The following is a 27,046-nucleotide window of genomic DNA, read 5'->3' on the forward strand; positions in this document are numbered from 1 at the left end:
TCAATAGGAATAATAAGAAAATGTTTCAGGAAGCAGGCAAAGAGACGGAAGGTTAAAAAAAAAATTCAAAGAGCAATTTAGAAGGTCCAATATTCAATAGGGACAATAGAGAGAACAAAAGAAAATATCTGTGAACTAAATAATTCAAGAAGATTTCCCAAGATTGGAGGGCATGAGTTACTTCTCAATGTCCAGCACGACAAATAAAAATGAACCCACACCAGAACGGATCATCAAACAATTTCCAAACACGAGTGTAATACTTCCAGACATGGGGATCGCATGGAGGTGGGACAGAGCCACCGGTCCCACTGGAGCAGCAGGACTCAAGAAATTGCCTTGTCATCACAAAGATCCCTGCTGCTGTGATACTCCCTTAGTGATTCTGGGACGGGATGCACTGGTAAATTACCCAGATTCTTCTCTGCCCTTGGCTTGTCTTCACCCTGGGCTGATGATTTCCTCCCCTCCCTGTGGGGGATGAGCCCCAGGCTATGCCCTGCTGACCTCAGTCAGTGGAGGACACAAGTCAGAAGTTTACAACTGAACCTACAGAGAAGCCCACTGCCTCGGACTATTCCTGGACATCAGCCCCTGACTCATCCCTGCCCTACCAGACCCTCCAGCTCTCCTGACCTGGGCCACTGACTTCCCAGCAGGAGCCCTTAGAAAGCCTCCAGAGAGTAAAGCCAAGAACAAGTCCCTGAGGCCATTTCCCTGCTCCTGGGAGCCTGCATCCATGAAGGAGAGGCAGGACTCCCCTTTCCTTGACACTGTTATGCTTGTGTTTGCCTCCCAGTTTCTCGAAACACAGCACCGTATTGTTTAGAGATATATATAAGCAGTGAAACTACAAAGAAAAGCAAGGGGGTTATTAGCATAACAATTAAGTTAGTGGTTACGTCTTGAAGAATAGGGAATACTATTGTAGATGGCCTGTGGGGCCCTGCTAAACTATCTATAGCTCTCAACGTGGGTGGTGGGCACCTGAGTATGGGTTTTGTTATTCATTATTCTTTCAACTTCTTTGTGTATATATACTTTGTTTTATACACACCTGTGTGTATAAATTATTTCATAGTAAAATGTGTGTGTGTGTATCTCCTGAATCTGGGCACTCACTACCTCTATCTACTATCTCCATTAATTCGGTCTATTTTACGTACAGCAAACAAGGTGAGCTTTTAAAATTGTGGGGCACCCGGGTGGCTCATTTGGTTAAGCGTCTGCCTTCAGCTCAGGTCATGATCTCAGGGTCCTGGGATTGAGTCCCGTGTTGGGCTCCCTGCTCAGTGGGGAGCCTGCTTCTCCCTCCGTCTCCTGCTCCCCCTGCTTGTGTGAGCTCTCTCTCAAATGAATAAATGAAATCTTTAAAATAAAATAAAATAAAAAATAAAATAAAATCATAAGCCAGGCCACGTCAGCTCTCTATTCAAAACCCTCCTCTGGCACCCACTGTCGTCAAAGTGACAGCCAAAGCCTTCACCAATCTCCCCATTCCCCTCTGACATGGATTCCTACCACTCTTGCCCTTGTCATTCAGCTCCAGATACGCTAACATCCTTGCCATTGCTCCAACACTCTACTCACCCTCCCACCTCAAGCCCTTTGCGTTCACTAGTTCTTGTCTTGCAGTGCTCTCCTTCGGGATCCCTGCGTCGTCGCTGAGTCACTGACTTCAGCCAAGGTCACTGGCCTGCTCTGACCATCCTATCTAGAACAGCATGTCTCCTGCCATTGTTAGGAAAACAGAACCCAATACTTTGCTTATCTGCACAGTGAAATCAACAGGGCTTGGTGACAATGAGGGACTCGAGGAGGGCTGCAGGTTTCTGGCTGGAGCGAGTGGGTGAGCGGTGGGGGTTCCAGTAAGGAGAAGTAATGAGGCTGGGGTGAAGCGGGTTTGCGGAGGAAGATCCTGAGTCTATTCTGGCCGTTTTGATCTCATAGCGTCCCAAGCCCCGCAGGCAGAGGCGCTCAGAAGACAGGTGCACCCCAGAGACGCACTGGGCAGTGGCTTCCGGCTGGAGATCAAAGCCGAGGGAATGGGTGAGCTGGCCTGGGAAGGGAAGGCTGAGTGGAAAGAGAAGAAGTCTGGGGACGGAGGCCTGAGAAAGGCCCAAAGGGAACAGCCGCGGAGAAATCTGACAAGTAGGAGGGAAGCCCGGACGGTGGGTTTCCTAGAGGCCAGCGAGAAAGTGCGGAAGAGCTTCTGGGGGAGAGACAGTGGTTCCTGCCCACGTTGCTGGCGGACAGAGGGGAGGAACTTGGAAATGGAAGTCCCAGAGTGGGAGGTAAGAAAGTGACAGGGGCAGGGAGAGGTCAGATCAGCGTTAAGGGGAGGCAGGGAGGGGAGACTTTGGTCCAGCAACCGATTTCCTTCGCCACTAGCCCCCTGGGATGCTGGCCAGGGTGGGTTCCCCCGGGGAGTCTGGGACACCCGCGGGGGTGGGTTTTTATTATGGGAGCGTGGTGAGGGAGGGGTCATCAACGGCAGGGGGTTCTGGACGGGGGTGAGGGGTTGGGGGGTGCGGGTGGGGGGGTGCGACCGGGGTACAGGCTGTGAGTCCTGTACAGCCTGTGAGAGAAGCCCCTTCTCTCCAGAAACCAGGAACCAGGAGGACCAGGGAGTGCTGGTGCCCAGTCATTTCACCGAACACCAAACATGCTCTCCTTTCTTTTTTTTTCTTTTAAGATTTAATTAATTAATTAATTTGAGAGAGCTCGAGAGCGCGTGCAGGTGGGGCGAGAGGCAGAGGGAGAGAGAATCCCTAGAAGACATCCTGCTAAGGGCAGAGCCCGGTGTCTCTCTCGATCTCCCAACCCTGAGATCATGACCCGAACAGAATACCGAGAGCCAGAAGCTTAAGGAACTAGGCCGCCCAGGTGCCCCCTTGTTTCTTTTATCTGAATGCAACAGCAAATGAATGAACAAAACAAAACTCTTCTCACCTGCCATCCCTCCTACTTCTGTACTATTTTTTCTTCTCCCTTTTGCAGCAAAACTCAAGAATTCTCTGCGTTCTGATTTCTCTCCTCCCAAACCCTCGTAAACTTGCCTTGATCTAGTTATGGGTCAGCGGTCTCCATAACTGCTCTTGGCCCACAGGACCACGTTGTCACCTACGCAGCATCCATTTGTGTATTTTCTTGCACCATCGGTGTCGCTAGACAGGGGCACTCACCCCCTTTCCCTCCTCTCTTCCTCCTCTTCCCTCAGACCTCTGAGCACTGGAGGCTGTCCTTCATCCTCCTCTCTTCTCCACTCACGCTCTTGGTGATCCCACCCCAATTTCATGGCTTTGCAAACACCAACTCTGCCTGACACATCACACATTTATGCATTTTGTGTCTTTATTTATGTAGGCTGCCGTAGCAGAAGTAGAGAGAGGAACGGTAGCAGGTGGTGTGCTTGAGGTGGTAGGTAGATGAGGCAGATCCAGAAGGACCTTACAAGGCTGTTTTCTCAAGGTTGCCTTCTACTCTGAGTCAGATGGGAAGCATTGAAGTAATTTGAACAGAGGAGAGACAGGATATGACTCACTTTTTTAAAGAAGTTATCTTAGGTGCTCTATTAGGGTTCTCCAGAGAAACAGAATCAGTAAGAGAGAGAGACAGAGAGAAAGAGAGACAGAGAGATGGGGATGTGGAAGGAGAGAGAGAGAGATTGATCAATTTTAAGGAATTGGTTCACACGATTATGCAGCCTGGAAAGTCCAAAATTTGCAGGTGCACCAGCAGGCAGAGGACCTAGGGGAGAGCCAGTGGGTTAAAGTTCAAAAGCTGTCTCTAGCAGAATTCTCTTGTACTTGGGGGAGGTCAGTCTTTTTGGTCTAGTCAGGCCTTCAATTGATTAGGTGCGGCCCACCACATTATGAAAGGCCATTTGCTTTACCCAAAGTACACTGACTTAAATGTAAATCTCAACCAGAATTATCCCCACAGATCACTGAATAACGTTTGACCAAATATCTAGGCACTCTGGCCCAGCCAGGTTGACACATAAAATTACCACCACAGCTTCTCTATTGAGAAGAAATTGCTGTAGGAGGAAGGAGGCAGAGAGACCAGTTGGGAGGAAATTGCTATAATGCTGGTAAGAGATGCTGGAAGCTTGCGCCGGAGGATTGGCAATGAGAGATATGAGAACTGGTTAGGTCCTGAATAATTGAAGACCGAGCTGACAGAAATAGCAGGTGAATTGAATGCAGGAGGTGAGAGAAAGAGGAATCAAGGATGATGCCCAAGTCTTTTGGCCTGATCCACGGGAACAATGTTGAAATCATATTCTGGTAGGAAAAAATGGAAATGATGGGCTCAGGGCATGAGCTTTGATGACATGGAGAGTAAGGTTCTGGTGGGCACAGTGGGCGGCGGACAAGACACAGCCCCTCCTCCTGGCCTTGAAGCCTGTGGGATATAAGGAAATGCTGAGGGTTCTAGAGGGCACAGCGAAAGGACAGGTGATAGTAAAGGAGAGAGAGATTTCATCCTGGCTGAAGTCACTCAGAGAGCGAGATAACTAGAAATGTTTACATTCTTTTTTTCTTTTCTTTCCTTCCTTCCTTCCTTCCTTCCTCCTTCCTTCCTTCCTTTCTCTCTTTATTCTTTTTTTTTTTAAGATTTATTTATTTATGGGGCACCTGCATGGCTCAGTTGTTAGGTGTCTGCCTTCAGCTCCAGTCATGCTCCTGGGGTGTGGGATTGAGCCCCCCATCGGGCTCCCTGCTGGGCGGGAAGCCTGCTTCTCCCTCTCCCTCTCTCTGATGCCCCCTCCCCGCTTGTGCTCACTCTCTCTGTCAAATGAATAAATAAAATCTGAAAAAGAACAGATGTATTTATTTACTTTTAGAGAGAGAGTGCAAAAGTGATGGGAGGAGCAGAGGGAGAGGGACAAGCAAGCGGACTCCATCCTGAGCTCAGAGCCTGATGCGTGGCTCAGTCTCATGACCCTGACATCATGACCTGAGCAAAAACTAAGAGTCGGCCATTCAACCAACTGAGCCACCCAGACACCCCAAGGTGCCTTACATTCTTTTTTTTTTTTTAATGTTTTATTTATTTGAGAGACAGAGAGAGAGTAAGAGAGCACAAGCGGGGGAGCAGCAGGCAGAGGAAGAAGCTGACTCCCTGCTGAGCAAGGAGAACAATACAGGACTTGATCCCAGAACCCTGAGATAATGACCTGAGCTGAAGGCAGCCACTTACCCTACTGAGCCACCCAGGCATCCCATTCTTTTTAGATTTTTTTTTTTAATTTATTTATTTGACAGACAGAGATCACAAGCAGGCAGAGAGGCAGGCAGAGAGAGAGAGGAGGGAAGCAGGCTCCCCGCTGATCAGAGAGCCCGACGCGGGGCTCGATCCCAGTACCCTGAGATCATGACCCGAGCCGAAGGCAGAGGCTTTAACCCACTGAGCCACCCAGGCGCCCCAGGCGTCCCATTCTTAATGATGACAGAGGAAATCAATCTAATCAGCACAATCAATTTTATTTGGGGAACGCTGGGCTAGAAATCAAGCTAAGTGTTTAGTTCATTAATATTTGTTGAACACCTACTAAGGGCTCAACACTCTTCTAGGTTTCAGGGATAGGGGTGTGTCACTGCCCTCCTTAACCTAAAAATGTAAGTGGCTTCAGCTTTAGAATCAAGTCCCAAATCTTTCCCAGGTCTTTCACTTCATCTCTATCCACACCTCTTGCCTTTTCTTCTCCATTTTCACACTTAAACCACATTCTCGTTCGTGCGATTCCCTGAATTGGCCCATGTCTTTTCCTGATTCAAGGTCTTTGCATAAGCTTTTTTCTCCACCCGAAACCAAACCTCCTTCCCGTTCTCTAGCTATGATTTGATATATGTATATATTATGAAATGATTAACACCATAATTTTAGTAACATCCATAACCACATATAGTTTCTCTCTCTCTCTCTTTAGCTTTCTCTTCAGGGAAATGAAAGGGAGGAAGGCAAAGCCTTTGTCCACCTCCAACCACTCAGTTACCCCCACTCCCACTCCTGCACATGTGTGTGCACCCAACACACACACACACACACACACACACACACACACACACACGGTTAAAGGGCTTCTGTGATGCACTCCCATAGATTGCTAAATTTATTTTTTATAACATATTCATATTTGACCGTTGTTTATTTTGGGTCTGTTTTCCTCATGAGATCACAAGCTCTGTGAGGACAGAGACCACACTGGTCCCATTCGCTACTGTATCCTCAGTTGTTGGCAAACTTGACCTATAGCAGATGGTTACTAAACATTTGTTGAGTGTTTGAAAGGGTTGATGGTAGGTCCTCTGGCTAAGTAAATGAGTAAATGAATGAACGAGGGAATGAATAATCAGACCCCAAGAAAATCTCTGAACAATGCAGATTGATTTCTTTTTAATTCTTTTTTAAAAAGATTTATTTATTTTTTAAGATTTATTTATTTAGGGGCCCTTGGGTGGTTCAGCCAATGAAGCATATGACTCTTTTTTTTTTAAGGTTTTATTTATTTGACAGAGACACAGAGATCGAAGGAACAGAAGCAGGGGGAGTGGGAGAGGGAGAAGCAGGCTTCCCACTGTGCAGGGAGCCCGAAGCAGGGCTTGATTCCAGGACCCTGAGGATCATGACCCGAGCCAAAGGCAGACACTTAACGACTTAGCCACCCTGGGATCTGGCATCTGACTCTTGATTGCAGCTCAGGTCGATCTTAGGGTTGTGGAATTGAGCCCTGGGTTGGGCTCCGCGCTGAGCGGGGAATCTGCTTGTGATTCCCTCTCTCCTCTGTCCCCACCACCAGCTCATGTGTCTTTTCTCTCTCTCTCTCTGTAAGCCTTTTTTCCACCTGAAACCAATCCTTCTTCTCTTCTGCTAGCCATGGTTTGATATATGCATATGTTATGAAATGATGAACACCGTAAGTTTTTTAATATCCGTAAGATTTATTTATTCATTTTAGAGGAGGGGAGGGAAGAGAGGGAGAGAGAGAATCCCAGGCAGACTTCCCACTGGCATGGACCACCCCGTGTGGGGCTCATTCCCACAACCCTGAGCTCACAACCTGAGCCAAAATCAAGAGTTGGACAGTTAGCTGACTGAGCCACCCTGGAGCCCCTAATCTTTTTTTTTTTTTTTAAGGTTTTTATTTATTTGGCAGAAAGAGACACAGAGAGAAAGGGGAACACAGGCAGGGGGGAGTGGGAGAAGAGGAAGCAGGCTCCCCGCCAAGCAGGGAGCCCAATGCGGGGCTCAAATCCAGGACCCTGGGATCATGACCTGAGCTGAAGGCAGAGGCTTAACATCTGAGCCACCCAGGCACCCCTCTTTTTTTTTTTTAATTGAGATATAACTGACATATAACATTGTATTATGTTAGGTGTATAACATAATTATTCGGTGTCTATGCATGTTGTAAAATGATTACTACAGTAACTTTAGTTAATACCCACAACCACAGAGTTACACACTTTTTTCTCATGATGTGAACTTTTAAGATTTACTCTCTTAGCAACTTTCAAACATGCAATAGAGCACCCTGAAGTATAGTCACGATACTGTCCATTATATCCCCAGCACTCATCCATTTGATAACTGGAAGTTTGTATCTTTTGACCACTTTCACCCATTTTGCCCACTCCCTACCCCCTGCTTCTGGCAACCACCAATTTTTTTTTTTTGTATTTATGAGCTTGTTTGTTTTTAGATTTCACATATAAATGAGGTCATACAGTATTTGTCTCTCTCTGTCTGACTTATTTTACTTAGCATAATGCCCTTGAGGTCTGTCCATGTTGTTGCAAGTGGCAGGAATTCAATTCCTTCTTCTTATAGCTGAATAATGGTCCATTTTATATGCACACACACATTTTTTTTTACCTGTTCATCCATCAATGAATGCTTAGGTTGTTTCCATGTCCTGGCTGTTGTGCTTAGTGCTGCAGTGAACACGGGGGTACAGATATCAAGATCCTGATTTCTTTCTTTCTTTCTTTCTTTCTTCCTTTCTTTCTTTCTTCCTTTTAGATTTTATTTATTTATTTGACAGACAAAGATCACAAGTAGGCAGAGAGGCTGGCAGAGAGGAGGAAGCAGAGCAGAGAGCCCCACGGAGCAGAGAGCCCGACGCGGGGCTCGATCCCAGGATGCTGGGATCATGACCTGAGCCAAAGGCAGAGGCTTTAACCCACTCAGCCTCCCAGGCACCCCAAGATCCTGATTTCAATTTCTTTGGATAAATACCTAAAAGTGGGATTGTTGAGTCATTTGTTTTTGTTTTTGTTTTTTTTTCAATGTAGGCTCCACACCCAGCATGGAGCCCAATGCGGGGCTTGAACTCAGGCCTCCAAGATCAAGACCTGAACAGAGATCAAGAGCCAGGTACCTAACTGACTGAGCTACCCAGGAGCCCTTAGTAATTCTATTTTCAATTTTTTTTAAGGAACTTCCATACTGTCTACCAAAGCAGCTGCACCATTTTGCCTTCCCACCAAAGTCCCCAAGGGTTTCCTTTTCTCCACATCCTCACGCTTTTTCTTTTCTTTTTAAGAATAGCCATTCCAGGGGCACCTGGGTGGCTCAGTCTTTAAGTGTCCGCCTTCAGTTCAGGTTATGATCCCAGCGTCCTGGGTTTGAGCCCTGCGTCAGGCCACCTGCTCAGTGGGCAGTCTGCTTCTCCCTCTCCAATTCCCCCTGCTTGTGTTCCATCAATCTTTGTCAAATAAATACATAACATCTTAAAAAAAAAAAAAAAAGAATGGCTGTTCTAATAGGTGTGAAGTGTTATTTTGCAATTTTGATTTGCATTTCCTTGATGATTAATGATGTCAAGCACCTTTTCATATATCTGTTGGTCATTTGTATGTCCTTTTGGAATAATTCTATTCAGATCCTCCATTTTTTTTTTTAAAGATTTTATTTATTTATTTGACAGAGATCACAAGTAGGCAGAGAGGCAGGCAGAGAGAGAGGAAGGGAAGCAGGCTCCCTGCTGAGCAGCGAGCCCGACGCGGGACTCGATCCCAGGACCCTGAGATCATGACCTGAGCCGAAGGCAGCGGCTTAACCCACTGAGCCACCCAGGCGCCCAGATCCTCCATTTTTTTACTGGAACTTTTTGTTTGTTTCTATTGAATTGTATGAGTTCTTTATATGTTTTGGCTATTAATCCCTTATCAGATATATGATTTGCAAATATTTTCTCCCATTCTGTAGTTTCCCTTTTCTTTTCTTTTTTTTTTAATTAAAAGATTTTATTTATTTATTTGACACACGGAGATCACAAGTAGGCAGAGAGGCAGGCAGAGAGAGAGGGAAGCAGGTTCCCTGCTGAGCAGAGAGCCCAATGCAGGGCTTGATCCCAGGACCCCGGGATCATGACCTGAGCTGAAGGCAGAGGCTTAACCCACTGAGCCTCCCAGGTGCCCCTGTAGTTTCCCTTTTCATTTTGTTGATTTTCTTTTGCTATACAAAAGCCTTTTAGTTTGTTGTAGTCCCACTTATTTATTTTTGCTTTTGTTGCCTTTGCTTTTAGCATCAAATCCAGAAAATCATTGCCAAGACCAAAGTTGAGGTGCTTGCTGCCTTTGTTTTCTTCTAAGAGTTTTACATTTTCAAGTTCTATCTCCAAGCCCAGTCTGAGTTGATTTTTGTATATGTGTGGGTTAATTTCTGGGCTTTATTTTGTTTAGGCCAATACCATACTGATTTGATTACTATAGCTTTGTAGTATAGTTCGTTCTACTTTGTCAAGGTTGTTTTGGCTTCCGGGGGTCTTTTGTGGTCTAGATTGATTTCTTTCTTTTTTTTTTTTTTAAGATTTTTATTTATTTATTTGACAGAGAGAGATCACAAGTAGGCAGAGAGGCAGGCAGAGAGAGAGGAAGGGAAGCAGGCTCCCTGCTGAGCAGAGAGCCTGACGTGGGGCTCCATCCCAGGACCCCGGGATCATGACCTGAGCCGAAGGCAGAGGCTTAACCCACTGAGCCACCCAGACGCCCTAGATTGATTTCTTAAACTCAGTCGTTAGTGTCTGTGCTTTCCACTCAAAGCAAGGCCCTCACTCACTCATGCCCTATTGGTCATTAACTTGACAGACACATTCCCAGCCACCTCTGGGTGGGTTACTCTGTTTGCAAGCCCTCTTCCTGGGTTATCAGTAGGTCATCCGGTGACTTCAGTGAAAAGAAACATCTTATTGCCTGAATTCAAAAAGGAAGATAAAAATAGACAAAGCATTTATTTTTTATTTTTAAATCTTGTAATTAAATTACTGATGGAGTGTTACAAATGAGAGAAAAAGCATGTTATTCACAAATTAGACAGAGTGTCTTAAAGCTCAACAGTACAAAGCAGTTGAATGTATGTAACCCAATACCTACTCCAACAGACCCGGTAGGCATCAGAAGACAATGATGGTTTATAATAACAATGGTTTATAATTGTTTATAGAGATCTGAAAAGACAGGTGGCATTCATTCCAGACTGCCAAGGCTTCCCTGTATATTCAATCTAGCTAGTTTGTTTGTTTGTTTGTTGTTTAAGATTGATTTATTTATCTGAGAGAGAGAGAAGGAAAGGGAGCACAGGCTGGGGGAGGGCTAAAGGGAGAGGGAGAGAGAGAATGCGGAAGCAGGATCGCTGCCCAGTGCAGAGCCTGATGTGGGGGCTCAGTCCCAGGACCCGAGATCATGACCTGAACTGAAATCCAGCGGGCCACTTAGCTGACTGAGCCACCCAGGCGCTCCTCAGTGTAGCTAGTTTTTGTAGTTTATACTGCGAATTGAATTTTTAGCAGGCAGATTCTGATTCCCAGCCGGGAAAGCTGGTTTGAGGGGCTTATAGTATGGGCCCAAAAGGGACACAGGTGCCTGACTGGAATTAATCACAGATAAAGTGCTAGTTAACTCGGGTCTCAGCCAGAGGCTTCTCACATACCAGGTGAAAAGTACATTGGTCTCAGCTTTGCCTGAGTCGATGGCACCCTCAACCGGCTTTTGCTGGTACCAACACCTCTTTCTTTGAATAATTGTAGGAGACACATAAAGCGCAAACACAAGTTGAAGCCGTAGCAGCTGTAAAAGCCATCTGATCACTCATCTGAAAGGAATACAACACTTATAGCTTCATGATCATAGGAAATAAATGTAAATGTATGTTTTTTTAAAATTTAAGAATAATGACTCTCTATCAGTTTCTGGTGTATATTGTTGTGACTTGTTATTTTTATACATTATGAAATGCCCCTCACGATAATTCTGGTTACCACCTGTCACTGTACAAAATTATTAGATTAGTATAGACTCTGTTCCCTGTGTGGTACATTACATCCCTATAACTTATTTATTTTGTAATTGGAAGTTTGTACCACTTAGTCCCCAAATGTAAATTTCATTGTGGGTGGGAATGTGAAATGATAGAGCCACTTTAGAAAAAAAAAAATTGACAGTTACGTATAAAGTTTAACATTTGCCATATAACCCAGTAATACCGCTCTGTCTTCATCTGCTAGACCTCTCCCTGTGTGTTCATATAAGCCTTTCCTCCATCTGTACATGTGACTTTCTTATGAGGCCACATATTTATGACCTCATTTAACCTTACATACCTACTAAAAGCCCTATCAGCAGATACAATCACATTGGGGGTTAGGGCTTCCACATATGAATTTGGGAAGGACCCAAACATTTAGTCCATGACACACTCCTAGGTGTTGACCCAAGAGTAATAAAAAACGTATGCTCTGCAAAAACATTTACCTAAATGTGATGGTAGCTTTACTCACAATCGCCCCAAACGGGCAACAGCCAAGCTGTCTTCAACTGTTGAATAGATAAATAAACGTTGGGACATTCATATGGTAGAATATTATCAATAAAAAGGAACAAACTACAGGCACATCCATGAATCTGAAAGGCATTATGCTAAGTTGAAAAAAAACCAGACTCAAAGTCTACATATTTTTAAAAGAGATTTTATTTATTATTTATTTGACAGAGATTACAAGTAGGCAGAGAGGCAGGCAGAGGAGGGCGGGGGAAGCAGTCTCCCCGCTGAACAGGGAGCCCGATGTGGGACTCAGTCCCAGGACCCCGGGATCATGACCTGAGCCGAAGACAGAGGCTTTAACCCACTGAGCCACCCAGGTGCCCCTTAAAGGCTATATATTGTATGATGGCTTTCATGTGACATTTTGGAAAAGAGGAAAAACTATGGGAACAGAAAATTGGTCCGTGGTTGCCAAGGATTTACTAACAAGGGGCACTAGGAAACTTTTCAGGCGATGGAAATGTTCTATAGTATGATTGTGGTGAACGTAGCTTTGTGTAGTTGTCAAAATTCATAGAACTGTATACTTAACAAGAGTAAATTTTACCACATACAAATTATACCTCAACAAATCTGATGTGAAAGAATAAACAGAAGATACTTGAAAAAATTCATTTGTATGTATGTTTTTGCTGAAAGAAAATGGGAAGAGAATCCCTAAAGAACTTTTGAACACAAAACTTACCAGGATAAAATTATGTTGGAGTAGAATGGGAATATGAGGTAAAGGAGAGAAAGGTAGGATAGAAATTTCTAATTGCTAAAGCAAAGTTTTGTTCATGGATTTTTGAAATAGATGATAGTGAGTATCAAACTGTTATGAGTCCATTGGATACAGGTTAGTAACAGTTTTCTTTTCAAAGGTTTATAGTTGCATGTTGGATATTACACCTGATTAAACTTTTAATGAAAAATTTAGATGTCAAATTTAAAATATGCTAGAAGGTAGTTCTTTTAGGGGGACATGACCAAAAAGTTTCAAGACCACTGCATTTTTGTTTGTTTGTTTTGTCTTATAAAAGTTTATGTGAATATTCACAGTTAAGCCGTGTATTTTAACGTCATATATACAGAGTAAAAATAAAGTTTACTTCTAGATAACTGCCATTTAGGGGTTTTGACATTCCTTTGGGCTATCATATCACAACAGGGTAAGAATTTTACACATGCAAAATTGAGGCTCCTATAAAAGCAGTTGGTAGGTAACATGTCTTAGCCATAGGTGTTTTGTTTTTTTTTTTCTTTTTCTTTATTTCTTTTTTTATGTAGGCTCCATGCACAGTGTGGAGCCCAACTCGGGGCTCAAACTCAACACCCTGAAATCAAGACCTGAGCCGAAATCAAGAGTCAGATGCATGATCGACTAAGTCACCCAGGTGCCCCACTCTCTCCCATCCCTAGTTCTTCATTCTCCCTTTAAGACACCCCACCACCTCTACACAGATTGGAATGGAGCTCAGCTCTCTCCCTTATGGTCAATAGTGTCTGAATAAAATCTGATTTCACCTCTTTAACTAACGCTTAGTTTTGTCTACCATTGATAATATGCTGCTCCAAGTAACCTGGGTTTCCTCACAGTATGGTGGCTGGGCTCAAAAGGACACTGAAAAGAGAAGGAAGTGACCCCATGGCAATTAGCAATACGTTACTCGTTCCTCAAATGCAAAAATGCCTAATACTATACCCACTTATAAATCAAAGAGCATTGTTATTGAAGTGATTCAAGTCTGAAAGAGAAAGCAACGTAAAAATAAAGGAATAAAGTTAAGACAGCTGAGGATAGTACAAACGTATCACTTAGAGTGAAGGTAAATTTGCCCTTTGGGAAATAAAAGAATTACTGCTTTTAAAAAAAATCCAGTGTTTAATTGAAAGGCTCACATAAAATTAAAACATAGGAAAGAACGAGAAATTAGGAGCGATGTTGAAATTACAACTTAGGCAGACAGGCCCTTGTTTGCTATTGTTCTTATTTTAGAGATAAGGACACCCAGATAATGAGTATTAATTTTGGAGATACATTGGATATTTAACCATCACAAAATGTTTTTTGGATGTGTTCTCTTCAATACAGCTCTGCCGAATGGGTCCACCACGGGACGTACTTAAAAACTAGCAAAGGCGCTTTTATTTTAGCTCAAGAAACTTGATTTTTTTTTTTTTAAGATTTTATTTATTTCTTTGACAGACAGAGATCACAAGTAGGCAGAGAGGCAGGCAGAGAGAGACAGGAGGCAGACTCCCTGCTGAGCAGAGAGCCCGATGCGGGACTCGATCCCAGGACCCTGAGATCGTGACCCGAGCCGAAGGCAGAGGCTTTAACCACTGAGCCACCCAGGTGCCCCGAAACTTGATTTTAAATATGATTTTTGACCCCCGTGGGCTTCCGGCTCGGACTACATTTCCCAGCAGGCCACGCTCGGAACTACGAGTGCCTACAAGAGGTTTCGCTACTTTGGTGGCGGCGCAGTCGCCGTGCGGCCGGCGGACGGGCGGGCGCTTCGCGGTTTGAATGGCTGCGGGCTCGGGCCCTCAGCTCACCTGAGGACCGGCCGCCCAGGGGTGCGCTATGCCGTCGGGAGGCGACCAGTCGCCGCCGCCCCCGCCTCCTCCTCCGGCGGCCGCAGCCTCGGATGAGGAGGAGGAAGACGATGGGGAGGCGGAGGACGCGGCGCAGCCGGCCCGGTCGCCGGCGCCTCAGACCCAGCAGCGGTTCGAGGAGCTGTGCAGCCGCCTAAACATGGACGAGGCGGCGCGGGCCGAGGCCTGGGACAGCTACCGCAACATGAGCGAGAGCTACACTCTGGAGGTGCGCCCGGGGGAAGAGAGGTGGGGCTTTCCGGGCCTAGTCGTCGCGCCCCACCGCGGGAATGGGGCCCCTCCCCTCCCCGGGTCGGGCGCCCTGCAGGAGCCCGGAGACCGGCAGGCCCCGGGTCTCCGGTCCCCAGCCTGCAGAGCCGTGGGACTCCTCCCTGGGCACCTCGGTCCTGAAGACCTGGCTTTCGGGAAGCTTTTAGCGGCCCTGCAACTGACCCTCGTCTCGCAGCTGTTCCCTTTCGAGTTCCGAGTGGGGAGCACCTCTTGCCCTAAAGTGGCAGCGCGAGGCTGAGGTCGTGCTGGGGTCATGATTGCAAAAATACAACCACCTTGTTGGCGGAATGAACAGGTGCAGTCGTGGAGGCCGTAAGGAGAAGGGGAGGGGACTTGGCTGTGCTCCCACGGAGATCAGCCCGATTTTAGCGCCTCGGTTGCTAGGCTGCTCCTTCAGTTCTTTGCCTGCTGTACCAAATTGCCTTTGTCCCGGCGTTGCATCCGTGGAGTAAGCGCGTCGTTAAGTTTCGGGCTGGGTTTGTGTGTACACCGAGGCGAACCTTCCTGCGGGCAAATGAAACGGGCTTCCTGCCTATCGGCACATAGATACACGCCCCCCATTTGTCCCTAGGAAGTCCGGACTGGGACGACCTTGAGGACCTTTTGGTCACCCCAGACGTTACCCGGGACTCTATACCCTCTGTGATTTCGGCCTGTCATGTCCCTTTCTTCGGACTGGGCTTGCGAATGAGAAAACTGGCCCTTCTAGCCAGTGAGGCTCAACTCTGTAGGCACCTCCCCTTTATGGACCAATGGGAAGTGACACGGAAGTCTGGATTGTTTACCAGCTATTTGCCTGTGTGTGGCATTAAACAGGAGGCCGTGAGATTTTCTGAAGTTGTTTTACAATTTGGGGAAAGAGCGGGGCCAGTAGAATGAGGAGTCCTAAGCAAGGTATTGTTTAATTATAATAATAGGATTTTTTTTTTTTTTTTGCCTGTGTGTGACTCACTAAGGTTACTTTCTGTTTATTCTTGCATTAATAGAATCTTATTTCAATTCCTTCTCCCCGTAGTTACATCTACAGCGTGGAGGGGGGGGGAAGGCTAGTAATATAGTGGCTTTAGAACTTGACAGACCTAGGTGACTTTGGACAGTTTGCTTCACCACTCCAAAACTCAATTTTGTGATATGTAAATCTGAGATAATTTGTGCCTCCATCAGAGTTGTTCTGAAGGTTTAATAAGGTCCTGTGTCGTTGCTGGCACAAAAGGCAGTCGTTGACCCTGCTTCTGCTTGAGAGTTACAGAGCTCCTTCCTCTGCTTAGGTGATGTGGCTGTGGCTGAACGGGTCATATTCCTGTTTATTTCTCCGTGGTTCTGTGGTCAGTGGTTTCAGTGATGGGCGTAGTGCTTCCAAATAAGCTCTTATTTTATCCTCATGATCTTCTCTTAAATTGCATAGAACAAGTAATTATCACCATACAGCTGAGGTATTTCAGCTCAGAGGGGTTAAGTTGTATGAAGCCCGGTGTTCTATGAGCAAGTGACAGTTGATGGTTTCTGAAAACACATGTGTGATTACTCAATTTTTTAAAGACTTGGACTTCAGAGTCTTAGCTCAGTTTACCCAATGAATGAACAAATAGTCATTTATCAAATATTTATCACCTCTTCTTTTTTTCTTAATTTATTTATTTGACACACGCAGAGAGCACAAGCAGGGAGAGCTGCAGGCAGAGGGAGAGGGAGAAGCAGACTTCCCGCTGAGCAGGGAGCCTGATGCAGGGCTAGGGATGATGACCTTAGCCGGAGGCAGAAGCTTGACCAACTGAGCCACCCAGATGCCCCTATCACCTCTTCTTTGCCAGATACTATTGTAGTTGGTGGGGACAGAGCAGCATACAAAACTTAAAAATCTCCACCGTTGTGGAGCTTGTAGTTGGGTATGCTCTAAGATAACGTAGGTTGTCAGTCTCATGGAAGTGTACGATGGAAAATAACACTCATGATATTTTTAAAAAACATTTTATTTGAGAGACAGAGACAGTAACAGAGATAGGGAGAGAGAGAAGGAGCGTGGAGGAGAGGGAGAAGCGGAATGCCCACTGAGCAGTGAGCCCGATGCAGGGCTTGATGCAGGCCTCTATCCTAGGACCCTGAGATCATGACCTGAGTGGAAGCAGACACTTAACTGACTGAGCCACCCAGACTCCCCTCAATATGATATTGAATACAGAGTATTGGCTATAGAATTTTATCTTTTGATTTCTTGTATTTTCTGGGCTTTATACTTTGTAACTCATTTCAGTCTCATAGCCCTCGGATAAGAAAATTGAGTCTCTGTGACTGTTAATTTGTCCCAGAGTGGGACACCCAGGCCATGTATGCTGAGAGAGTGAGCCAGGTGGAATCATTATTGCCCTTTCTGATCTTGCAAGGTACATAGCAACATTTTCACCTGTGCTGTTAGTTGAGACAGTTGAAAATGAGGGAATGGAACACAGATTCCTATCTCCTAGTGTGAAAATGTTTATGTCCCAGTATAAGGAGCACATGGGATAGATAGAGCCATCATTGAACATACAGTTTCCCGCAAACATAAAAACAGTGCCTTCCATTTAATCTAGAAAGGTTATTATATTGAAATGTTTATATAGCTCATTAGCTAAAACTCAGTTTTCTTTTATTTTTACAGGGAAATGATCTTCACTGGTTAGCATGTGCCTTATATGTGGCTTGCAGAAAATCTGTGCCAACCGTAAGCAAAGGGACAGTTGAAGGAAACTATGTATCTTTAACTAGAATCCTGCGATGTTCAGAGCAGAGGTAACTATGTCAGAGTTTGAAAGGTAGAATGTGACAAATATGAAAACTCAAAAATCGTAGTGATATTAAGAATCCTCTCATCATTTCCCAGGCATTTGTACCTATAGAGTGCTGAATTTAGAAGTTAGGTCATGGTTTTCTTTTACTACATTTAAGTATCTATTATATTTTTACTCTTTAGTGAAAAGTTTTAAAATTTTAATGTATTAGGCATTTATATGAAGAACTTACTATTAAAGGTTATGACTTACTGTGCATTATTGGGAGAATTCTAAATAAGGATATTGAGAAACTTTAGGATATACTCTAAATTGTAGAGGTAATTAAATATGGTATTAAACTTAAAACTACATGTACAGGATTTGTATTTTAATATATGGAGTGTGTAAAGACTTCTCTGTTTCCTGTATTGGGGGATAAGCAACACTCTTAAAAACAGTTACTGAAAGGGCCAAATAATGGTTTAAAGAAGAGGCAGAAATTGCTTTTTCTATCTTTTGTATAATTGAATTGATTACATTTATCATTTGTGCCATTTGGGTGAATTTTCTTTTATGACTTACTAAAGATTGGCAGAGAAAGATTATTTGGCACTTTGTGGGGGGAGAATGCCACAGGCAAAATTTATGTTCCTAATGGCTTAAAAAATCACTTACTATTAAAATAAGAAGAAATGTAATATTTAAGCTGTAGTCTATTAACCTTGAACTCCATCCCAAATTATATTTAGGCCTAAGAACAAGAGGCAGTGCATAAAGAGTTGAACCCCTGAACTGTATACCTGCATAAGTGGACTTACATAAGGTGCAAAAGTATCATCATTATGGAGAAGAAAAGGCGAGGCAGGGCAATCCAGTTAGGATTGGAACTTTAGAAGCAAATGTCAGATTATGGAATCATCATCAGATACTGTAGTAAATCGACTTATCCAACATTTTAGTGCAAGTAATACAGTCCTAGGCTTCAGGTGTAGTTCCATTTCAGAAACTCAGTTTCTATCTTTAAATTTTTACCTTTGAGTTCAGATTCTTTACTTTTCTGCCATAATGGACTAAAATGGGTTAAAAGCAAAGAGTATGTCAAGGAGAAGGTATTTCCAATGTGTATAACTGACAGAAGATCAGCATCCAGATTTATATAAAGAGCTACTAACAAATGGTTGCATGTTTGACAAACAGCCACTAAACGAGGGGTAAAGAATGTGGTTTCCCAAAGGTCAAAACTCACATAGCTAATCGATGTATGTAAAGATGTTCAATTTCACTAGTAACCAAGGAAGTTCAAATTAAAAACAAGGTATCCGTTACTCTCATCAGATTGGGGAAATTTGAAGTCTGATAAAACCAGCTTTGGTCATTATGTAGGGAAATGGGAACTCTTGCTGGTGTACTTTGGTGAGAGTATAAATTGGCATGTCCCCTCAAATGGGAAATTTGACCAAATCTAGTGAAGTTGAAGACGCACAGTCTCCTACTTAGCAGTTCTACTTCTTGGTGTCCTGAAAGAAGCTCTTACATACATGTACGAGAATGTGTCAATTAGAGCATTTTGGGGTCATAATGTAAAAATAGAACTCAGTTTCCATTGGTTGGGGAATGAATGCAGAAAGTCATGGTAGTTCATAAGAAGGAATATTTTTAACAGTTAAAATCAATGAGGTCTACATCTAACAGTGTTAATCTCAGAAACATTGAATGAAAAAGCAAGTTGCAGAATTCTACTTAAAATATGATACTGTTTATCTAAAATCTTAAAGCCACACATACAAAAGATACTACTTACTGTTCATGGATACATTTAGATCCATATAGTACCTATACTAAGTAGTAAATATAGTCACAGGGATGGGAAGGATTCAGACTAACTTTAGAATGGTGGTTATCTTTGGGCAGGCAGTGAGGGGCATGGGTTTGGGGAAGAGTACAAATGGGAATTTGGCTGTTTTGGTAGATCTGATGCAAACATGGCAAAATTTCTTCAATATGTTAATGTTTGTTAAATTTGGCAGTTGAATACATAAGTGTTGGTTACATTACTCTAATTATTTACTATTTTTATATATTTCATAATTAAAAAATAAAGCCTTCTGATAATTTCAGAAAAATAGATTAGGAAAATCAGAGAAATAAATAAGCTAGTCAGAGGCATGAGGTGTGATTTTATCACCGTTTTAAAGTAATATAATTAGTTAAATTTTTGATTTAATTATATTTGTGTACCCCACCTTTGTGTTAATTTTGAAAATATCTCATTTTTTATTTTTAATATCAGCTTAATTGAATTTTTTAACAAGATGAAGAAGTGGGAAGACATGGCAAATCTACCCCCACATTTCAGAGAACGTACTGAGAGATTAGAAAGAAACTTCACTGTTTCAGCGGTAATTTTTAAGAAATATGAACCCATTTTTCAGGACATTTTTAAATATCCTCAAGAGGAGCAGCCTCGTCAACAGAGAGGAAGAAAACAGCGGTATGTTTTTATAAAATTTGTTAGTCAGGAATACACTTTTTTTTTTTTTTTTTTGGATCTGTGCTTCAGTTCTGATCCCTCATTTGGTGTCCCTCAGTTTATTTTGTTAGGTTTTTGTTTTGTTTTGTTTTTGTGTTTTTTAGAGAGAGAAAGAGACCGAATGCTTGCACTGGGTGTGGGGGGAGGGGCAGAGAGGATCTTCCTCAGGCTCCAGGCCCAGGGAGGAGGCCATCATGGGGCTCACAGGCCATGAGATCATGAGTTAAGCGGAAATCAAGATTTGGTCGCTTAACCTACTGGGCCACCCAGACGCCCCTATTTTGCTAGTCTTAACAAAAAACAAAAAAAAAACAAATGTGATTTCATAAATAATCTTTCTTTCCAATAGTTCTCTTTTAATAATAATTTCTTGCTTCTTGATTTATGTTAGCCATGAAAAATTGGGCTTCCTTCATATTGGAAAATGCATGGAATTATTATTTCTGTAAACTTAACCTTTTCATTTAAGCACCCAAAAATGCAAAAGTCAGATCTTGGATATTTTTGCCAGTTGGCCGCCTTGGATATAGAATTTGACTCCTCGATTTTCTGTTATTGGCTATGTTGACTATTTGTATTATTTGACTTTTATGTCCAGCTTAGTGACAGATAATCCCCCTGAACTGGCTTCTGTGTGTATTTTGAAGTTTACAGTCAATGAAGAGTAGAGAAATTAGATGGGGAAGAGGAGGGGATCTAAAATGATCATGAATTTGTGCTTTCTTTTTTTTTTTGGAAATTTAAAAAATCTTTTTTGAATTTGTGCTTTCTGATCATGTCTGCAAAATCTATAAACTTACTCTGTCTCAGTGTTTTTGCATCTTTCCCAATAAAGGCAATCTTGGGAAGTAAATTCTCTACCTTTATCATGAACACTTTTTCATAAAGTAGAATCGGAAATTTTTTTTAAGATTATTTATTTTTTTATTTGAGAGAGAGAAATAGTGAGAACAAGCAGGCAGAGCAGCAGGCAGAGGGAGAGGGAGAAGCAGGCCCTCCCCTGAGCAGAGAGCCCGATGTGGGACTCGATCCCAGGACCCTGGGATCATGACCTGAGCTGAAGGCAGTTGCTTCACCGACTGAGCCACCCAGGCGCCCCTGGAAATTGTTTTTAAACTAAACTAGAAGAATGTTGACAAGACAAGTCAGGGAAAAGGAGTTGTTATACTTGAATGAATAATGTTTACCTCTCTTTCTTTCGCTTGCTCACTCGCTCTCTCTTTTTTTGTTTTTTGCTTCTCTTTCAATATAAATTTTTTTTCCCAAATTATGAAAGGTGTTTACATAAGTAAGTGAGTAGCTTTTTTTTTTTTTTTAATTTTATTTATTTATTTGAGAGAGAGAGGAAACAAGAGGGAGAGAAATGGAGCAGGGGCAGAGGCAGAGGCAGAGCGTGAGGGAGAAGCAGATTCCTTGCTGAGTGGGGAGCCCGACATGGGGCTCGATTCCTGGACCCTGAGATCATGACCTGAGCTGAAGGCAGATGCTTAACTGACTGAGCCACCCAGGTGCCCCAAGTGAATAGCTTTTAAAAATAAAAGAATCTCTGTACTTTCTTAGTTGACCCCACTGCTAAGGAAGCAGCTGGTGTAGTTTGCTTGTAGTTTTGGAGAACTGTTTCCAAAGTTTGGATAGGTGCTTTGTTCCAAATCTGAGTGAGGCTGATTGTATCATTTACAGAAAGATAGACAATATCTTCTCTCTTTGTAGTGTTGTAGAAAATGATTTTAGATTGTACTTGCTTTGATATTTAGTAGGGTATCTGTACTACCTAATTATAGTTAAGAAAATTGTAAGATAACTTTATTCTAAAAGTTTTACATTTAGATCACTCTGTATGCATTAATTAGTACTTTTGGCTAATAATAGTAACATACACCATTTATTGAGCATTTATTATGGGGACTGTTCTAAGATTTAAATCTGTATTCAGGGGGCGCCTGGGTGACTCAGTTGGTTAAGCGACTGCCTTTGGCTCAGGTCATGATCCCGGAGTGCCAGGATCGAGTCCCACATTGAGCTCCCAGCTCCATGGGAAGTCTGTTTCTCCTCTCTCATGATCTCTCTCACTGTCTCTCTCTCAAATAAAATCTTAAAAAATAAAAAATATATAAATAAATCTGTATTCAGTGAATCTATATGATAGCCATATGAGGTTGATGTTGTTACAGGTGGAGAAACATAAGCTGTTGAGAGGTTAAGTAATTTGGTCAGGGTCACACAGTAAGTGTGGAGCTATTACTGAAATTAGCGGTCTACTTGTAGAACCCATGTGCTTCATCACGACTCTGTACTACATCTCACACACACTTTGAGAATTTGTCACTGGGTATTTGTTGAGAACTTAGTGTGAAGTATGTTCTTAGGTATTATATAGAACACAAGTATTTATTTATTTATTTTTGAGAGAGCGAGAGTAAGAGGGAGAGAGAGAATCTTAAGCAGGTTTCATGCTCAGCACAGAACCCAGTACGGGGCTCAGTCCCACGACTCTGAGATCATGACCTGAGCCAAAATCAAGAGTTGAGTCCCTAACCGACTAAGCCACCCAGGTGCCCCAGGACACAAGTCTTTAAAAAAAAACAAAACCCCACAGCCACTGTCTTTTGAGAGCTTACAGTGTAGTTGTGGAGAGGAGGCATGTAGAAATGTGAAAGACAATAGAAACGTACAACTTCTGAGCCAAAATTAAACCACTGTACATGAGCCAGTCAGCTAAGGATCCATGGAGTAAGGAATGATGGGTTGGATTTCGATGGGTGAATTTGGAGATGTAGGTAGAGCCTTCATTGCATAGGATAAAGAAGGAATACACTGAAGTAGCAAAATAAGAGGCAATTTGGTGTAGTAGGTTAAATTCTAGGGTTCTCAAGTTAAAGATTCAGTTTTTAGAGTGGCTTGAGTGTTAAGCTAAAAAAAAGTTTGGCCTTTATCTTGGTAGACATTAAAACTGAATAGTTCTCATGTGCCTGTGGTACAGAGGCCACTTTTATTTTGTATCTTTTAATTTTTTAAAAGATTTTGCTTATCTTAGAACATGCACGAAAGTGGGGAGGAGCAGAGTGAGAGAGAGAATCTCAAGCAGACTCTGTGCTGAGTGTGGAGCCCAACAAGGGATTCAGTCTCATGACCCTGAGGTCATGACCTGAGCAGAAATCAAGAGTCAGATGCTTAAGCAATTGAGCCACCCAGATGCCCCAGAGGCCACTTTAAAAAAGCAGGGCACTGACATTTAATGTCGCCAGGGACTGGTGACTTAAGTACAGAACTCTGCCCAAGTAGAATGATCGTTCAGCAGATGAAGAGACGAGGCATATGGACAGCAAATGTGCCTTGTGAAGGACAGTGAGAGAACTAAACCCCAGTGTCCTGATTGTTCTTCTTAGAGCTCCTTGTTGGGATGTGGAGACCATAGATGTTTTATCTAAACATTGCAGGGGGTTCTGGTAGAAAACACGAGAGCTTAAAACGGGTCCGAAACTCCCTTCAACAGACAGCATTGACAAAATAGAATGGATCGTCTTAACGATAAAGAATAAAAAATTCTAGGAAGCCCAGAAGTTACATTAAATAGTCCTTTTGTGACTTGACGTAATCTGCAATGTCTTTAGGGAGGGAGGGTTGGGTTTACAGTTTATCAACTGTGATAAAGGAAAAAAAATGGGGAAATAATCAGCATACACAGGTCCGAAAATGTCATTAGAACTGTTGTCACTCATTTTCTGCCTTACCTGTCTTGACCTTGAAAACCTTTTAGAGTTCTTCAGAATTTTCTTTTTTCTGGGATGAACTCTCCTTGGCTTTGTCCTTACCAGGATTTGGTTGGAGCAGAACTTGCGTGTTTTCTGTCTGAAGTAAATCTGCTCTTATTCCCTTTAACTGTGGGTTTGGTGTCTCACCTACTTTATAGTCACTTGTGGTGTCTTTCTCGCATGCTTCTTTTATCTCATGACTTTTTTTTCTCCCCCAAAGGCGACAGCCCTGTACCGTGTCGGAGGTTTTCCATTTTTGTTGGGTGCTCTTTATATACGCAAAAGGTAAGACAGAGCAATATTTATCTAGATTGTAGCTTATTTAAATGTTCACATAGCACTTTTGTCAATCTGTAATGTGTATCAGGGAAAGATGCACTCTGAAAAATTTCTTAAGGGTTTTCGTCTCAGATTCATTTTTGAGTATTGCCTTTTCATAAAAGATTTAGATTTCTTTATAATGTCCAAAACTACTTTTATTAAAAATGGAAAATCCTTTAATTTTGTTCTTATGTAACATCTTTTCTGCTCAGAGCTATTCTTCTTCTGAGTTACGGACTGAAAACACATTAGTGGTCTGTACTGGTATCTTCAGCTGTATTTTTCATGAGCCATGTCTTATTTCTTTGAGTGTGACTGCTCATCTCAGTATGTGTGGTTCAGATTACTTTTTGCATCTTGTTCAGATAAAGACACTTGCTCAATGCCTTTGGATACAATTTATTTCCTCCCCCTTCTCATCTCCCTTAACTTACCCAAGGTCAGTGAAATATGTTTTTATTTATTTATTTTTTGGTCCTCTCCATATTTCTATGTAGAAATGATTCTTAGTAATCTCAAGAAGAAAATAAGTGACATTAATTACATAGACTATGTAGGATGCCTTTGCTATTAAGAAAACCCAATAAAATACAAAGTTATAACCAAAGAATCAGAGCTGGAATTTCATAAATGTAAGAGATTCTCATTATTAGATCAAGTAGCCCAAATAATTTACTTTTAGGGTTAGGTAATTGAGGCCCAAAAACTAGCTGCTAGGAACAGAGCTAGGATCTGAACCCAGATCTAGCTCTCCGTTTCTTGCCAGAGGCAAAGGCTCTCAAGCAAGGATGCATCACTCCATTGGTCTCGGGTTTGATGTGTCTGATTATAACTGATTAAATGAGTTTTAACTAGCTAGTTAAATGAGAGCTCAGCCTTCCTCCTTGAGCTTTATGGTTGATTGAAGGTATTACGCTAAGTGAAATGTCAGTCAGATAAAGACAATTATCATATGGTTTCACTCATATGTGGAATATAGGAGATAGTGCAGAGGATCATAAGGGAAGGGAGGGAAAACTGAATGGGAGGAGGTCAGAGAGGGAGAAAAACCATGAGAGATTCTTGACTCTGGGAAACAAACGGAGGGTTGTGGAGGGATAGGTAGGTGGGAGGATGGGGCAACTGGGTGATGGGTACTGGGGAAGGCAAGTAATGTGATGAGCACTGGGGCTTATATGCAATTGATGAATTATTGAACACTACATCTGAAACTAATGATGTTACTGTGTGTTGGCTAATTGAATTTAAATAAAAGAAAAATCTTTCTTCTGCCAAAAATAAGCTGCTAGTTATTTTACTTTCCATCACTCTGGCATGTTTCTTTAGTGGAGATAAAGGTGATAGGGTAAGTGGTACAAAATAAAGGCATAGGCGCATATAAACTGTTCTAATAGTGGCAGTCGCCCTTGCTGTCACTTTTAGTTTGCCGTGGTTGGTATTATATACGGTATTAATGTTGTCATTCGATTGTGGGCAGGTATATGTTGACTTCTGGGATTTTTATCTGTTTTGTTTATGTCTCTTATGGTGCATGTGTACCTGGGAGTGAATGTGTTTGGTACTTTATAAACTATTTACAAACAATTTTATTGTCCTTATTTACATTTTGGTCTCACTTGATTACCTGGGGTGGCATGTGTTTTTGTCTCTGCAGTTAATTCAGTGTTTGTGTTTTATTATTAGTTCCGTCTGTAATTACTTAATCTGAAGAATCTTTATCTCCTCACTGTCTGACACTACGATCTTTTATGATTCACCAGGAACTTTTCTTTTCTTTTCTTTTTTTTTTTTTTTAAAGATTTTATCTATTTATTTGACAGAGAGAGAGATCACAAGCAGGCAGAGAGGCAGGCAGAGGGAGAGGGGGAAGCAGGCTCCCCGCTGAGCAGAGAGCCCGATGCGGGCCTCGATCCCAGGACCCTGAGATCATGACCTGAGCTGAAGGCAGAGGCTTTAACCCACTGAGCCACCCAGGTGCCCTCACCAGGAACTTTTCTAATAGAGTTGTTGAATTCGTTTTATTCAGTTCTTGATTTAGTTGTTTGGAGAGAGTTGTACCCTTCTGTAGCCATCTTTCTATGACTTCCCTGTAGCATATGGGCAATCCCAGATGATCTCATTCCTGATACGGAAGCCAACTTTCTGCCTCTTACCTTCGTTGACTTCCTGTGGCAAGTATACACCAGTGACAAGTTTGGGCTTGTCATCATGAAGAGCTTTGTGGCCTGAAGACCACTCAGTGCCACTTCCTGTTTTACACTCTCTAATCTCCTCATTCCTGATAAATAAGCCAACTTTGGAGTTTAAACAAGTTATCTTTATTTGAAAGATAACTTATCTTAACCAAGTGAGATCTGTTTCTAAGGTCAGGATTTGTATGTCATGTGGGACAGTCTTGGGAATTTAAGATTTTGATCTTCAGGGGCCTTTCTGTTTTTGTGTTAGAAGTTATAGTGCTGCTGGTTTGTGTGTGGTTGTTTTTTTTTTTTTTTTTTTCCTTTATGGCAAGTACAAACCAGTAAGAAGTTTAGGCTTGTCGATGTGATGGGCTTTATAGCTTGAAACCAGTAGGTTCCACTTCCTCTTTTACATTTGAGAAACTGAGTACACTTTAGTATGAAACATCTTTATAGTGGAACCAAGCAAGTTAGTTTGGTTGTATTAGTGCAAAACTTAACCTATTAATTATCATTTGTCTTTATGACAACAGAAAAAAAATTCTCTGTAATTCATTTAAGTTGATTTGTTGAATGTTTTCATCTTTACAAAAAGAGAGTTATCCTGATATGTAGAGGTAAGTGGCAATTTTCTTTGGAGGAAAGGAGAGGGGAGAAAAAGCCTGAAACAAAGCAGTATGTGTGTGTGTGTGTGTGTGTATATGTGTGCATGTATTTGGGCAGGCATTACATGTGAAAATGTTGAGGTTTAGAAATAATCCCTCAGATGTATGTTAATTAAGTTTTAAACTTGAATTTATGTGATATTATAAG

The 27,046-nt window shown here is 42.5% G+C and overlaps 1 protein-coding gene across 4 annotated transcripts in view; it reads left to right on the forward strand.

Annotated features, from left to right (window-relative positions):
* Nucleotides 1-14,357: 14,357 nt before the first annotated feature.
* The window catches only part of LOC111157436 (RB transcriptional corepressor like 2), a 52,689-nt gene continuing 40,000 nt past the window's right edge, over nt 14,358-27,046 (forward strand). For 3 of the 4 annotated variants that reach the window (XM_022518832.1, XM_022518833.1, XM_022518835.1), the window contains exons 1-4: nt 14,402-14,641; nt 17,342-17,472; nt 19,744-19,944; nt 23,956-24,020. In XM_022518832.1, the coding sequence (XP_022374540.1) occupies nt 14,402-14,641; nt 17,342-17,472; nt 19,744-19,944; nt 23,956-24,020 (637 nt within the window). Of the gene's footprint in view, nt 14,642-17,341; nt 17,473-19,743; nt 19,945-23,955; nt 24,021-27,046 lie in introns of all 4 variants that reach the window. The other variant, XM_022518834.1, reaches the window with a different exon arrangement.

This window comes from Enhydra lutris, unplaced genomic scaffold (genome assembly GCF_002288905.1).
Source record: "Enhydra lutris kenyoni isolate GAN:26980312 unplaced genomic scaffold, ASM228890v2 scaffoldscaffold54, whole genome shotgun sequence".
In the NCBI taxonomy this organism is placed as follows: Eukaryota; Metazoa; Chordata; class Mammalia; order Carnivora; family Mustelidae; genus Enhydra; species Enhydra lutris.